The sequence below is a fragment of the Populus nigra genome, chromosome 14 (genome assembly GCF_951802175.1).
Source record: "Populus nigra chromosome 14, ddPopNigr1.1, whole genome shotgun sequence".
Classification (NCBI taxonomy): Eukaryota; Viridiplantae; Streptophyta; class Magnoliopsida; order Malpighiales; family Salicaceae; genus Populus; species Populus nigra.
In genome coordinates, this window is record NC_084865.1 from 13,521,768 (window position 1) to 13,534,341 (window position 12,574).

At 31.5% G+C, this 12,574-nt stretch overlaps 1 protein-coding gene across 1 annotated transcript; it reads right to left on the reverse strand.

Annotated features, from left to right (window-relative positions):
• Positions 1 to 9,481: 9,481 nt before the first annotated feature.
• On the reverse strand, positions 9,482 to 11,574 carry LOC133672994 (S-adenosyl-L-methionine:benzoic acid/salicylic acid carboxyl methyltransferase 2-like). The gene is made up of 4 exons (XM_062093576.1): positions 11,311 to 11,574; positions 10,577 to 10,981; positions 10,115 to 10,369; positions 9,482 to 10,041 (listed from the first exon to the last, which is right to left on the reverse strand). Exons 1-4 carry the CDS (start codon positions 11,383 to 11,385, stop codon positions 9,682 to 9,684), a joined length of 1,095 nt encoding a protein of 364 aa, XP_061949560.1. The 5' UTR covers positions 11,386 to 11,574; the 3' UTR covers positions 9,482 to 9,681.
• Between the last annotated feature and the right edge of the window lie 1,000 nt (positions 11,575 to 12,574).

Consider the following 12,574-nt stretch of genomic DNA (forward strand, 5'->3'; position numbering starts at 1 on the left):
GGAATCAATTAGAAGTAAATCCTTTATTTTTAATCCGAGGGTACAGATAGTGTTCATCCATTCTGCTGGAAAAATGTCCTTTCATCCTCCAATTACCACCCCTCTTTTCTCTGTTGTTCCTTTTCCCATTCCAACAAACAGATTGTAAAAGAGGCATTCAATCATAATTGTGTCACTTTTTTCTTCCTTGGAAGGTATCTTACATCAACTTAATTATTAGTCCATAGGCATTCAGTGTTTTTTTTAAACCATTTTATTGCTGTATCCCTTACAATGACCTTATAATAAAATATTTTAAAAAATTAACTCTCTCCCAATTACTGTTTCAAGATTTGAACTCGAAAAAAAGAAATATGATGAACCCTCTTCACTGTTAAACTTACTGCTGTGTTATGATAATTGCGTCACTGGCTAGCTGCAGAAGAAATCTTGATTCCAGCAGGAGACCTGCAACTGAAGCTCCATTGTTGGCCATTACTGGTCTGACTTAGTACAAGACGTGCTGTGTTCTTGGATCTTACTTTAAGTGCTGTTTGAATCTCTCCCACTCGTCTTTGGAAGCAATTATACTTTAGAGTCCATCAAATCAGCACTCAATATATTGAAATATCTCGAAAAAAGATTCTTCTTGCCCATGGTTTTCTTCCCATCTTGCAAAGGTCAGGAGCACAGATGTCGGACAGGTGTTCTCCGAGGGATTGCTTGGTGGACTGACCTCTAGAATCAAGTGGGGAGGACTGGAATGCCCACGTTCTCCTTAATGGATGCCACCAGGCATGAACTTCAAATTCAATGACAAAGATCCACGGGAGAAGACAAATATGGGAATAGCAAGTCAAGCTACAAAGGGCTTTTTTTTTGTGTGAAAAATTACGAGGTAAAGTGACTATTCGTCATGTACTATTAAAGCATGTCTAAACAGGTCTTTCTACCAATATCATGGTTCATTGAATCCCCGTATATCATTTTTCCTTTTTCAAATGGATAATAAAATAAAACGAGAAGGATACATTGAAATTTAAAATTAAGAGTTTGTATTATAATTATAATTATAAAATATTCTAAATGAAAAGGGTTTTACTATATCTCAACACTTTGTCGCATTGTTCACGTCACTGTAGCGCTATAATAATGTTAAAAGGCATACTTTTATCTTCGATATTCTTGTTTTCTTGCAACTTGGTTATTTAAATATTATTATTTTTTGTTTTTGTTCTCAAACTTTTTTTTCATTGCCTTTTAGTTTCTAGATTTTGAAAGAAGAAGAAAAAAGTTATCCAAAATTGATAAGGGAAGAGAAATTTTTACCGGCCATAAAAAAAAAATTAGTATTAATAAGTTTTTTTTTTTTTAAATAAGAATTCAATGGTGTTGATTTTGCTCATTACTAGAAAAACTAGAAAATGTTGACGGAATATTCTATTGCTATTTGGGTAAAAATTTCATGTATGATTTAGGTAAAATGGTGTTGATTTTGCTCATTACTAGAGTCCAAAAATGTTTTGATTGACTATATTTGTTGCATTGATATGCATGTATGAAACATGCATAAATGATCTCTAATCAACAAGCATAAATATTTAGAAAGTTATATTCAATGACTAATTTGAGCTTTTAGCTTTATAAAAACCCATTTCTTCATAAAAATTAAAAAAAAAACATCCAAGTTAATATTCTTATCTCATTCATTCTCATATACAATAATATAACCTTTTTTATATATTCTTGACTCATCCAAAAACAAGATTGTGATGGATTTGATTCTTAACTCGTAAAAAAATTGAATTTAATCTTAATCTCTGAAAAAAATTATGTAAAGGTTTGGTCTCATCGGCTAAAAAGATTGTGTGATAGAAAATACTTAATCTAAATTTCAAAGAATAAAGTATGTGATTTTTCAAAACATCATAAAAATCTTGGTACACACTCTCTTAACTTTAAAGTATGTGATTTTCCAAACCACCATAAAAATCTTGGTCCACACTTTCTTAACTTTATCTCCTCACTTACAGTGTTGATTTTTTTATGTATCTTTAAGCTTGTCTCCATTATTGTTTCAACCTACAACAACAACCACCACTCCACCACCACACCATTATCGACCACACTGTCACAGTTGTTTTTTATCATTATAATCATCATTTTATCAACTCATCATAATTTTTTTACACTTCTACTATCAAAATAATTACTTCCACCATCACTAGTTATTGTTATTATCCTATTACATCATAATCACTACCAATATCACTATTACCATAACAATCATCATCATTACCACCGATACTATTATTGTCATAAATACCACTATAAAATTGTTTTTTATTTTAAAATAAAATTTAATTTAATTTAATCGTTGCAATACTATTTAACAAATCATCTAATCATCTTATACTTTTTAAATGAGATTATATCTTCTTCTTTTTCGCTTATATTTGTTTTAATTTTTTTAACAATTATATATGAGCCTAATATATAAAAAATTACACATTAATATTAAATGAAAATTAAACAGTCGTTTGATAGTTTTCACGAGTTAAGTATTCTTTGATTTTTCTCATATTATCACATAAAAAATTATGAATCTTTTTTTTGTTTGAAACTTGCTATTTACATTATAATAAGTGTTTTTTTTATAAATACATGCTACTAATAAAAAACATATTTTAATAAAAAAAACAATAAGTTAAGAAGGAAATGGGAGTTTTGCATCCTAAAATAATCTCACTCCTTTATTTAATTTATTGAGATTCTTGTAAATACCTTTTGAATTATCTTAGATTTTTATTAAAAAAAAACATTGTTGTTAATAAATAAAATATTTTTCATCAAAAAATTTACAAATAAGGTTTACGGGTTTCAATTTAAAAAATGCATTTTCTCTTCCAAAATTTAATCTTTCAAACTCTTAAAAATACTTATTGTAATCATCATATGATGAAATAAAAATTTTCTTTAAAAATTCGTGTGTATAATGCGGGCATAAAAGCTAGTTGAATCTTTAAAAACAAATGTTCACTTTTTGGCCCTTCGAAACCAAGATTTGGATCCTTCCTATATATAAGAGAAATTACCTTTTAAATTCCCTACCAGATAAATACAAACATAAATATCGAGAGAATATTTTCATTAGTAAATTGCTGATGAATTTTACTAACGAAAATATCCCTCGATATTTACCGAGGGAATTACAATGGGAAAAATAATAATTAAAACAAAGAAAAAAAATGATGACATGATATTTTTACCAATAGAATTACTGACGAAATTTATTTTGTTGGTAAAAGCCATCGGTAAATTTGTTGATAAACTGTGAACATTGTTCATCATGTCAATAACAAAGCGAATCACCAACGAAAAATTCCATTTGTATTTTCTAGAGAGTTCTAGAACTGTTCAGTTTTCAATTGCACTGTTAATTACTATTCTTTACAGATAAAATCATCGATGGATTGAAAAGTTGTCGGTGTTATTTGGTAGTTTTCTAAAAAATTTGATTAAATTAAAATTCTAAATTAAGTATTACAGAAGGAATCACCGACAGATTGAAAAGTCGTCAGTGATATTTGACGGTTTCTACAAATATTTTATTTAATTAAAATTTTAAATTAAATATTAAAGATAGAGTTACCAACGGAATGATAGAAATATTAATATTTAATTATCTATCGGTTAAACATCCTAATAAAAAGCCTAGAATCCATAATTTCACAATAGACATGGCTCCTTTCTTCTTCTTCTTCATATGTAAAAAACATTAATATCCATTTCTTTCTCTTCTCTTCTCTTCTCAACTCCTTAATTTTTTTTTTGTTCTTAATAAATGTATGAATATTGTTGTAGGATTTGTTTTTGATATGATTTTCTTCTTGTTTTTTCCAAGCGTTTTGAGTATTATAGAGTGTTGATTTATTTTAATTTAATTATTTTATAGTTTTGTAAAATGAATTTTTTAAAAATATTTTTCAATAATTACCGACAGAATTACATACGGTATTTTTCCAGGGAAAATACTGACGGAATGAAGCGAATAATTTTTTTTTTGCACTCTTTTTTCGTTAGTAAATTCATCAGTAATAATATTTTTTATTTTACCAATAGATTTACCAACAGAAACAATATTACCGACAAAAAAATCACCGATGAAGCATTTTCATCAATGATTTCATTGATAATTAATTACCAACAGAATAATAATATAAATACTGATAAAAAATTTCATCAATAATTCTAAAGATGATGATAGTGATTGTTCAATGCTTGTGCATGGGACCAGTACATTTTATGTTTGCCTAAAATCATGTTGGATTGTTGGTTTTGAGGTTGCTGGAGGGCACATTTTTCATAATTCAAAGGTTTGTTTAAAATTAATATCAAGCAAAACTATTCTTGGTATTGTGTAGTTTGATTCATCTTTTTCTTATAAACTTTGTAACTTGCGTAACATTTTATATTCTTTAAAATAAATAAATAAATAAAATCTGGTTAGTTTTATAATTATCATTATTTTTTATTTAGCAACTAATTAAAAATATCTTGTATTAAATATTAAAAGTTTGTTATTAATTTTTTTTAAAAAAACCTAACAACCACCCTTTTAACCCAAATTTGTATCTCGAACAGCAAAAACGAGGAAATGATCTGTTAATAATGTAGGAAGAAGGGATTTGGTTGGTTGAGGTATATGGGTGGTGTGTTTGGTGGTTTATGGTGGAGTTGATGAGAAAACAATGTAACTTTGAGTTTGTTTATTTTAATGTTTTAAAGGTGTTTTTAAAAAAATTAATTTTTTTAAAATAATTATTTTAGACTTTTAGATCGTTTTAATATTTTGTTGATAAAAATAAATTTTTAAAAATAAAAAATATTATTTTAATATATTTTTAAAAAATAACAGCTACCCTAACAGTCTCGACACCACAATATTGCTCAGCTGGTTCAAGTTGTTGAAGGGACGTGATGGATTGTTGGAATTTCTTGGTGGGTTTTGGATTATGATAGTAATGGGTTTTCCGGTGACTGGCTGGCTGGCATGGTTGGGACGGTGATTTTGGTTGGTTTACAGTGGAGAGAGAGAGAGGGGGGAAGTGGGGCTTTGTCTTGGAAAAAGAAGGTTGGTCAGAGATGGGTAACTTTTGTTGTCCTTGCCAATCTCGCTCTGGTACATAAAACAAAACTTATTGAGAGTAATGCCATGTTTGTTTTCCGGAATTCATTTTCCGGGAAATCACTTTCCAAACTTTCCTGTGTTTGTTTGCCATTAGGAAAGTTGGTCAACGGAAAACACTTTCCGGTCAACGGAAACACTTTTCGGTCAACGGAAAACACTTTTCAGTCAAATAAAAATTTGGTTTGATTTCTAGAAAAGTGTTTTTCTTTTTGGCTGTGTTTGTTTTCCGGAAAGTGATTTCCGGGAAACCACTTTCCAAACTTTCTTGTGTTTGTTTGCTATTGGAAAAGTTGGTCAACGGAAAACACTTTCCAGTCAAAGGAAAATTTGGCTTGGTTTTCAGGAAAGTGTTTTCCTGAAAAATTTGGGCGGAAAACACTTTCCGGAAGTTGTGAAAAATTTAGAAATGTCATTATTTGCTAATTATATCAAATTTGATCCTCAAACTTTTGATTGTTATATATAATTTGTTTGAATATTTATTTTTTAATTTCATCTCTTAAAATTTAATTTTTATATTAATTTTGGTCCTTATTTTTATAATTGCTATTTGCTTTTTTCTTATCATTTTTTTATTGAAATTTTTTATCTATCAAATTTGGTCCTCATTCTTTTAATTTTTACTTATTTTATTTGAAATAATTTTTAAAATGTTAATTATTATTATTTTAATTTCTTCACCTTTCATTTTTTTTTAATTTTTTAGATTTGATCTCTATTATTTTGATTATTATTTATTTTATTTGAGATAATTTATGAAATTATATTTTTTTTCAATTTCATTCTCATTCAACTTTTTAATTTGTAAGATTTGTTCCTCATTATTTTAATAAACTTGAAAAAATAAAACATTAATAAGTTATTTTCCAGCTCATTTTCCATAACATAACCAAACACTGGAAAGTGTTTTCCAACTTATTTTTCATTACACTACCAAACATCGGAAAATACTTTCCCGGAATTCACTTTCCCGGAATTCACTTTCCAAAAAGAAACTACTTTCCTGCAAACAAACGGGCCATAAATCAAATGACAATCTCTCCCATGGTGGCTGACTGGTTATTTGAATTCAATTCTTGTTTACCATGCAGCGCTCAGGAATTATACAAACCCAACTCCTCTGAAGCTTCAAAAGGCATCCAGCCAAGGCAGAATGGGCGCACTTGGGAGACGCTTTCTACCATAAAATCCAATTGTGGCATTGAGCTTGCTCTTGACGAGTGCGTTGCTATTCTGAACTACATGCATAGACTCAAAAGGATTGCTGAGAGAGCTAGCTGTTCTTGAGAGAGCTGAGTTTACAGAAAATGAATTATTCTAAAACCAAACTCGTTTTCACAGCCTCTATTAATATAAGAATTATTAAACTCAATCAACTCTCACAACAAACTCTAGGGTCATGAATCAAACAAATTTAGTTCAAGTGTTTTTTTAAAAAATTCATAAATTTTTATCAAGTTAATCACACCAATAATCAACTTATATATATTTTTATTGGATTTAGATCAATATACCAATTCCTCTATGTTGTATTAATTGGGCAAGGTAAATATAAGGAAATTAACCTCTACTTTCAACGTCCCTATCAAACTAAGGCATACATAATAATAATCAAGCATATCATCATATTTTCTTTGTAGCAAGCCAGCAAGATGCATGAATCGCAACTTACTTGTCATTTAGGGTTACTTCTTGTCATTCTCCATTAGAACTAGCACGGCCATTACACGCCACACAAAGAGGAACACCGAGCATAAAAGAAAATGGATGTGGAAGGGAGATTTCATGCCGCTGCCGCCGCCACGATAGGAGGTGCTTCAGAGTTTCTTTTTCCTAGCCTTTAGCTTCTCCCAAGATAATGCGTTTGGGAATTATTGTTGTGTTCTTTCACATGGTTGGTCACGTCATCATTCTGGTTTCCCATGCGGCCACGCCATCCCACCCTAAATTCAAAGTACATTTCTTCAATAATTTGCTACGTTCTGTGCTAGTAAAAGATTTACGGCCATTATTGAAAGGCAAGTGTACTGAGAATCCGTGGTCGAATCCTAATTTATTATTTATTATTATGGGGAGAGGATGATTTTGCTTTCAGTACAGCTTAATTTCCAATTTAATATTAATGAAGTGTGGACTCTTGGTTTAGTTGTCGTCTTCATTGCGGCTATGTTTAACTCGTGTAGTCAATAACAATCCTTCCTCTACAGTCAACCTAATTTTCTATTAAAGTTTACTTTCAAATGGAGGAAGGGGACATATTTAGATTTTTATATATTGATTTTAGTTCTAGAAAGAAAAAAATCGATTAAAAACTCAGGAAAATAATAAAAAAATATTAATTTTTTTTTTTAGACTAGAAAGTTTATTTATTTTAAAAAGTGAAAAGCAAATAAAAAATTGAATAAAACTCTATTTGCTATGTTTTACCCGTTTTTGTTCTCATAAACTGAATAGCTAGTAGTTATCATTAGGGCCTTGTAAATCAAAAGATGATATAATAACATTCAATTGCGGACGGCAATTTAATCCTATCAATTGGTTATTCGGTTGTATTAGATTTATATTTGGTTTGATTAGGTTGAAATCGAAGAAGAGTAAAATATAATCTAGTTTGAACGATCGAGTGGGTTGGAGGTAGGTGATCAGCGGCGTATTTGTGCAGGGAACAATCCTTGAAAAGCTGGAGATATCCCCGAGTGATTTTTGCTTGGCAGATTTAAGACTTGTGGTTTATGCTGCTGGCATGATTCCTGTTGGAGAAATTTGAAGAGCTGGAGATTCGCTGGATTGATGCATGCGTTGAATGATTGCTAGAGTGATTCCTGCTGGAGAATCAAGACTGAAGATTGATTATGAATGCCTGCTTCTATTCTGTACAATTGGTGTTTCAGAATGAATAAAACGACGTTCTTCTCCTTCGTGTTTTGTTTTGTTTTTTGTTTTTTTTTGGTTCCAGTTTAAACAAACGATGCCGTTTCTGGAAAAGGCTTATAATTCAGTTGGGTCCTGAAATTGTTCTCCTTTTTCATTGCAGTCCCTATATATTTTCGATTTTACAATTTTCATTCAATTATGTTTTAAATTTTTTAATTTTCTTTTAAATTTAATCCCTAAATAAATTAATTCAGCCCTTGAATATGGACACTTATTCTAGTTTAGTCCTTGCTCTTCAAAATTATGCATTCTTGGTCAATTTCACTCTAAATCCCATTTTTCTTTTTCAATTGCATTCCTAACTGTATTAATTGAACCCTCTAAATTTAGCATCTTGTTACATATTCATCCTTAGCTCTTTAATTCTTTTAATTGCAAGCAAATCACATCTTATTTTCTTATTTTTTTCAATCATATCCCCAATTGCATTCTAAATTATTCTTGACATTTTTTTACCTTCTTCAACTTAGTTTCTGGCTTGTTAAAATAAATTACCTGTCCAATCTTATCCCCAATTGTATTTTATCATTCTCCTTTATTTTATTTTTTTACATTTTATATTTTTTAAAATTATTTTCCAGATATTTTCTTATACACAAAAATTAAATAAACACAAGTGGAAAAGAAAACGATGATTAAAATTGAAAAGGCTTTTGTTCTTATTGATTCGATCCGGGTTTATATCTATATGTCCTCTGGGCGGTACAAAGCACACCTCTTCCATAGAGATAAGTGTTGTAATTAAAACCAAGAAGGGAACATCACATGACAAGAAAAAAGAAAACAAAAAACCCCACAATCTTTGCAGGTTAACCTCAACATAAGACCGCCATCACTGTTCATGCTCAAGACTAGAATAATATTTAATTTTGAAAATATACTAAATAAAATGCTGATATGAACAATGTTTCTTGGAGTCTGGGTTTAAGTTTCGTTAGGGTTAGGGTTAGGATTTGAAGCATAATACATTAATTTCAAGATAAAAACACTATTAGGATGAACGTCTTTTTTCCCCTAAAAAAAACACTAATCCCAACATTGTGTTTTCTAACCATGCTATTATTTTTAATTTATTTTACCTCTGCTATTTTTCATTATTTAAAAAAAAAACACACACACTATTTCTAGAGACAGTAGAGCGTACTCCTGCCTCTTGAAATTATGTGGACGTAAGATATATCAAAATAATTTTATAGTTCCGTAGTCTGCATCCACACAAAAATATTGTAGTTAGATCGAATCATTGGTTCTTAGGGCCCGTGCATGATAACTTCGACAAATTGCTTGCGAATTGGGACCTTATCATTTCAGGAGTAGATATTGTGAGATTATATTGGACGAGGACAGAAAAGAAAATACTAGCTCCATAGCCATGAATTGATCATGATGGATAACTTTCTTTTTTATAGATAAAATTAAGAAAGGCTCGAACTAGCTGATCAGATCCTTCAAGACTAGGACATGAACAACAGCTGAGCTACAACATTCATTGAGCAAGTAAACTAGGAAAACATAGATTAATTTCACTATGATACTGGCAACCACATGATCATGATCGAATCAACAAGTCATCAAGATCATCCCTTTCTAGTCACGGAAACAGTCACATTGACAAATTCAGTCTTCTCTGTTGACATGCGACTGGCCACAATTTCTCCATACCTAGAGAAAACCTCATCGATAATTGCTTCACCGAAGTGGCTAACAAGCAAGGGCTCTGCCACAGCTCTCATGCACTTAGCAACATTATATCCACCATCTTCAAAAGCTGCAGACTGGTAAACTTCATTATCGTAAGCATTCCAATTGACTTGAGATACCTCCAAACGATCAATGGTAAAGGACCCTTCCTTTTTAACTTGTGACTCCACTTCAAATGGAGACGGAGTGTATTGAGGAATGTTGAAGGAGTCAAATTTCTCTTCCTCTATGATCCCCTGCATTGTTTTGTTCTTATTATTTTGATCTTCTCTAGTTTATATATATATATATTACTCATCAATAATTTACCTCTAAGACCATTTCATTGAGAGCCACAGCCAAAAGCTCCCAGATGTAGCAACACTCTTTGCTGGAAGGATCTTCGCTTCTTCTACCCAAAATTGTTAAAACCATGCGCCCTCCTGCCACCAGCTCCTCCGAGCGACACTTCAAAAACAGAGTAAAATCCGTTTGGAACTGCATGTAATAAGCCTTAAGCACGCTTGGTGGACTTGTGCTGGCCATATAAATGTTCCCCTTGTTACCCTCCAGCCCTTCAGGGACCTATAATCACGAAGAAAAAATTATAAATTAAAACTTGAAACCATAAACATAATTCTATATAATCTTGTTTTATTTTTTTTATCCCTTTAATAATTAGACTTGCTTATTGCTATCTTGCCTTCGGAATTATTTGAATGTAAAAGGGCGTGTAAGCCGGAAATTTTATGATGCAGCCTCTGTAACTAGTGACATATAACGATGCCATACCCGAGACAGCCACATGAGACTGTAGGAAGAATGGACAAAATGAAGACTCTTTGCACGGAAAAGCCTGCTATAGAAAGAACCAGGGACTCCGGCAAAAAAACATGGCCCAAACCCATCTCCCATTTGTTTTTTCAGATTTTCTTGGAAGCCTGCCAATGACTTGAAAATGGCATTGAAGTCATTGCCTGGAAGATCATTCAACAGCACCTGATATTCTGGTGATTGATGGCCTAGTTTTCTGCGAACGTTGTCCACTACTTTGACAAGTTCAGATACTGCATATAGAGTGTTTGGTCCTGATGAACATCCCAAGTCTGCTATGGCTAAACTTGTAGGGAAGGTGTTGCAGTAGATATTGGTTATGGCTTCTTCTGCGATTCGCATTGTGATGGATATCACCTTTCGCTGCATGTCCAAAAATACAAAGCAGTAATCTGTTAAGAAAAATAGCTTTTTCTCTCATTTAATTCAAATACTTCTAGTTATTCAGATAATAAAGCATATTATCTACACTGACTTGTCTCTGTGTACATATGTTGTTCCTGGTATGATTAATAGTATCAAATTTCTAAAAAATGCAATCGTTCTAGAGGTTTAAGATTCGGGTCTATTTTTTGTAAATATATATTGTGAGCAGTGCACTTTCAAATAGCGTTCGACGACTATTTATTGTTTTCTTGCTCCTGAGCATATATAGAAGCATATATATTCAGATAATCTATATAATTAATTACCTGAACCAGTGAGTTCTGCGCGTAACTTGTCTCTCCCCTTCCCCCATTCATGTGAAGCACTTGAGCAACCTCCATTCCTCTCCCTCTCTCTATCTCTCTCTCCCCCTCTGGTGTGTGTATTTGAGTTATTGTGTTTAATGAAGTTGCATGTTGGCTCTATTTATAGAGGCCTCCATGCCGATGATCTCGCTGTAGAAATGGTAAGCGAGCATGATTAATTACTTCTCTTACAGTCAGATTCACATCTGGTGAAGGTTAACCAGCCAACAATACTGTAAATAAAGACTTCCGTAGACCAAAATAAAAAATAATCAATCTATATCTTGAAGGAGAATGTGCTGTTCTAATTCAAAAACAAGATTTGTAAAGGATAAATATCTTTTATTTTCTTTATTTATGAGAATCAATGAAATGTCATATTAATGGAATTAATTATGAGATTGAGGGACCGGGTTACAACGCTTCTTAATTTTTCTTAATTAATCATAATTAATGCATAAACTCTACAGTCATCGTCTAACCAGGGTTAGAACACTCCTTAAACTGCAAACGATGTTTTTCATTGAAGTAAATTAGACTGGTTCTTTCCATTAGTCATCCACTCTTAGTTCCTAGCTAGAGTACTTGTGTACTGTTAATATTCCAGGACAGAAAGAAACGACAGATAGATAAGAACAGCAACTTGTTTGGTTATGAGGATAAAAATATAAACAATAACATAAAATAAATTTATTCATGATAACAAAATTTAAATCAATTTAAAATAAAAAAACACAATTAACGTGAAATGAATGGTCTATATCTCAATCTTGCAAGCATGATCTCTGAGCCAGATTCATGTATGTGGTCCTCAATTTTCTTGTAACCATTCATGAATCTGGCATTTTCATTCATCCTGTGTGATGAATATTGGACAAGTTCGATACTTGTTCAAATCTCTTCGTCATTTCTAGGTCCTTTGATGCACGAAAAAGAAAGTTATATATCCATACCGTTTGACGACCCAAGGTAAACTTAATTCATGCAATTAATTGTTAAGCTCTCCCATAACCACAAGGGCCTTCGCTGCTATTACACCAGATTCTTAAGACATGTAACACGCGGACGCAGATCATTTGTTTTGTCAATTAAATCCTTGTGATTCAAAAACTACAATTGACTCCTTGAGATTTGACAAACATGACGTCATTGGCCCACGGACACACTCGAAAATGAAGGATGACGTGCTTTATTATAAGTTAAATTCCTTAAAAAAGACCAAGAA

What these genes read in the sequence shown, in the direction of transcription:
- LOC133672994 (XM_062093576.1), bottom strand. Translation starts at nt 11,385, where the DNA reads ATGGAGGTTGCTCAAGTGCTTCACATGAATGGGGGAAGGGGAGAGACA. An exon ending in GTCTCATGTGGCTGTCTCGG is followed by an intron (nt 10,370 to 10,576) that starts GTATGGCATCGT and finishes TCGTGATTATAG; the next exon opens with GTCCCTGAAGGGCTGGAGGG. An exon ending in TCAATGAAATGGTCTTAGAG is followed by an intron (nt 10,042 to 10,114) that starts GTAAATTATTGA and finishes AAAACAATGCAG; the next exon opens with GGGATCATAGAGGAAGAGAA.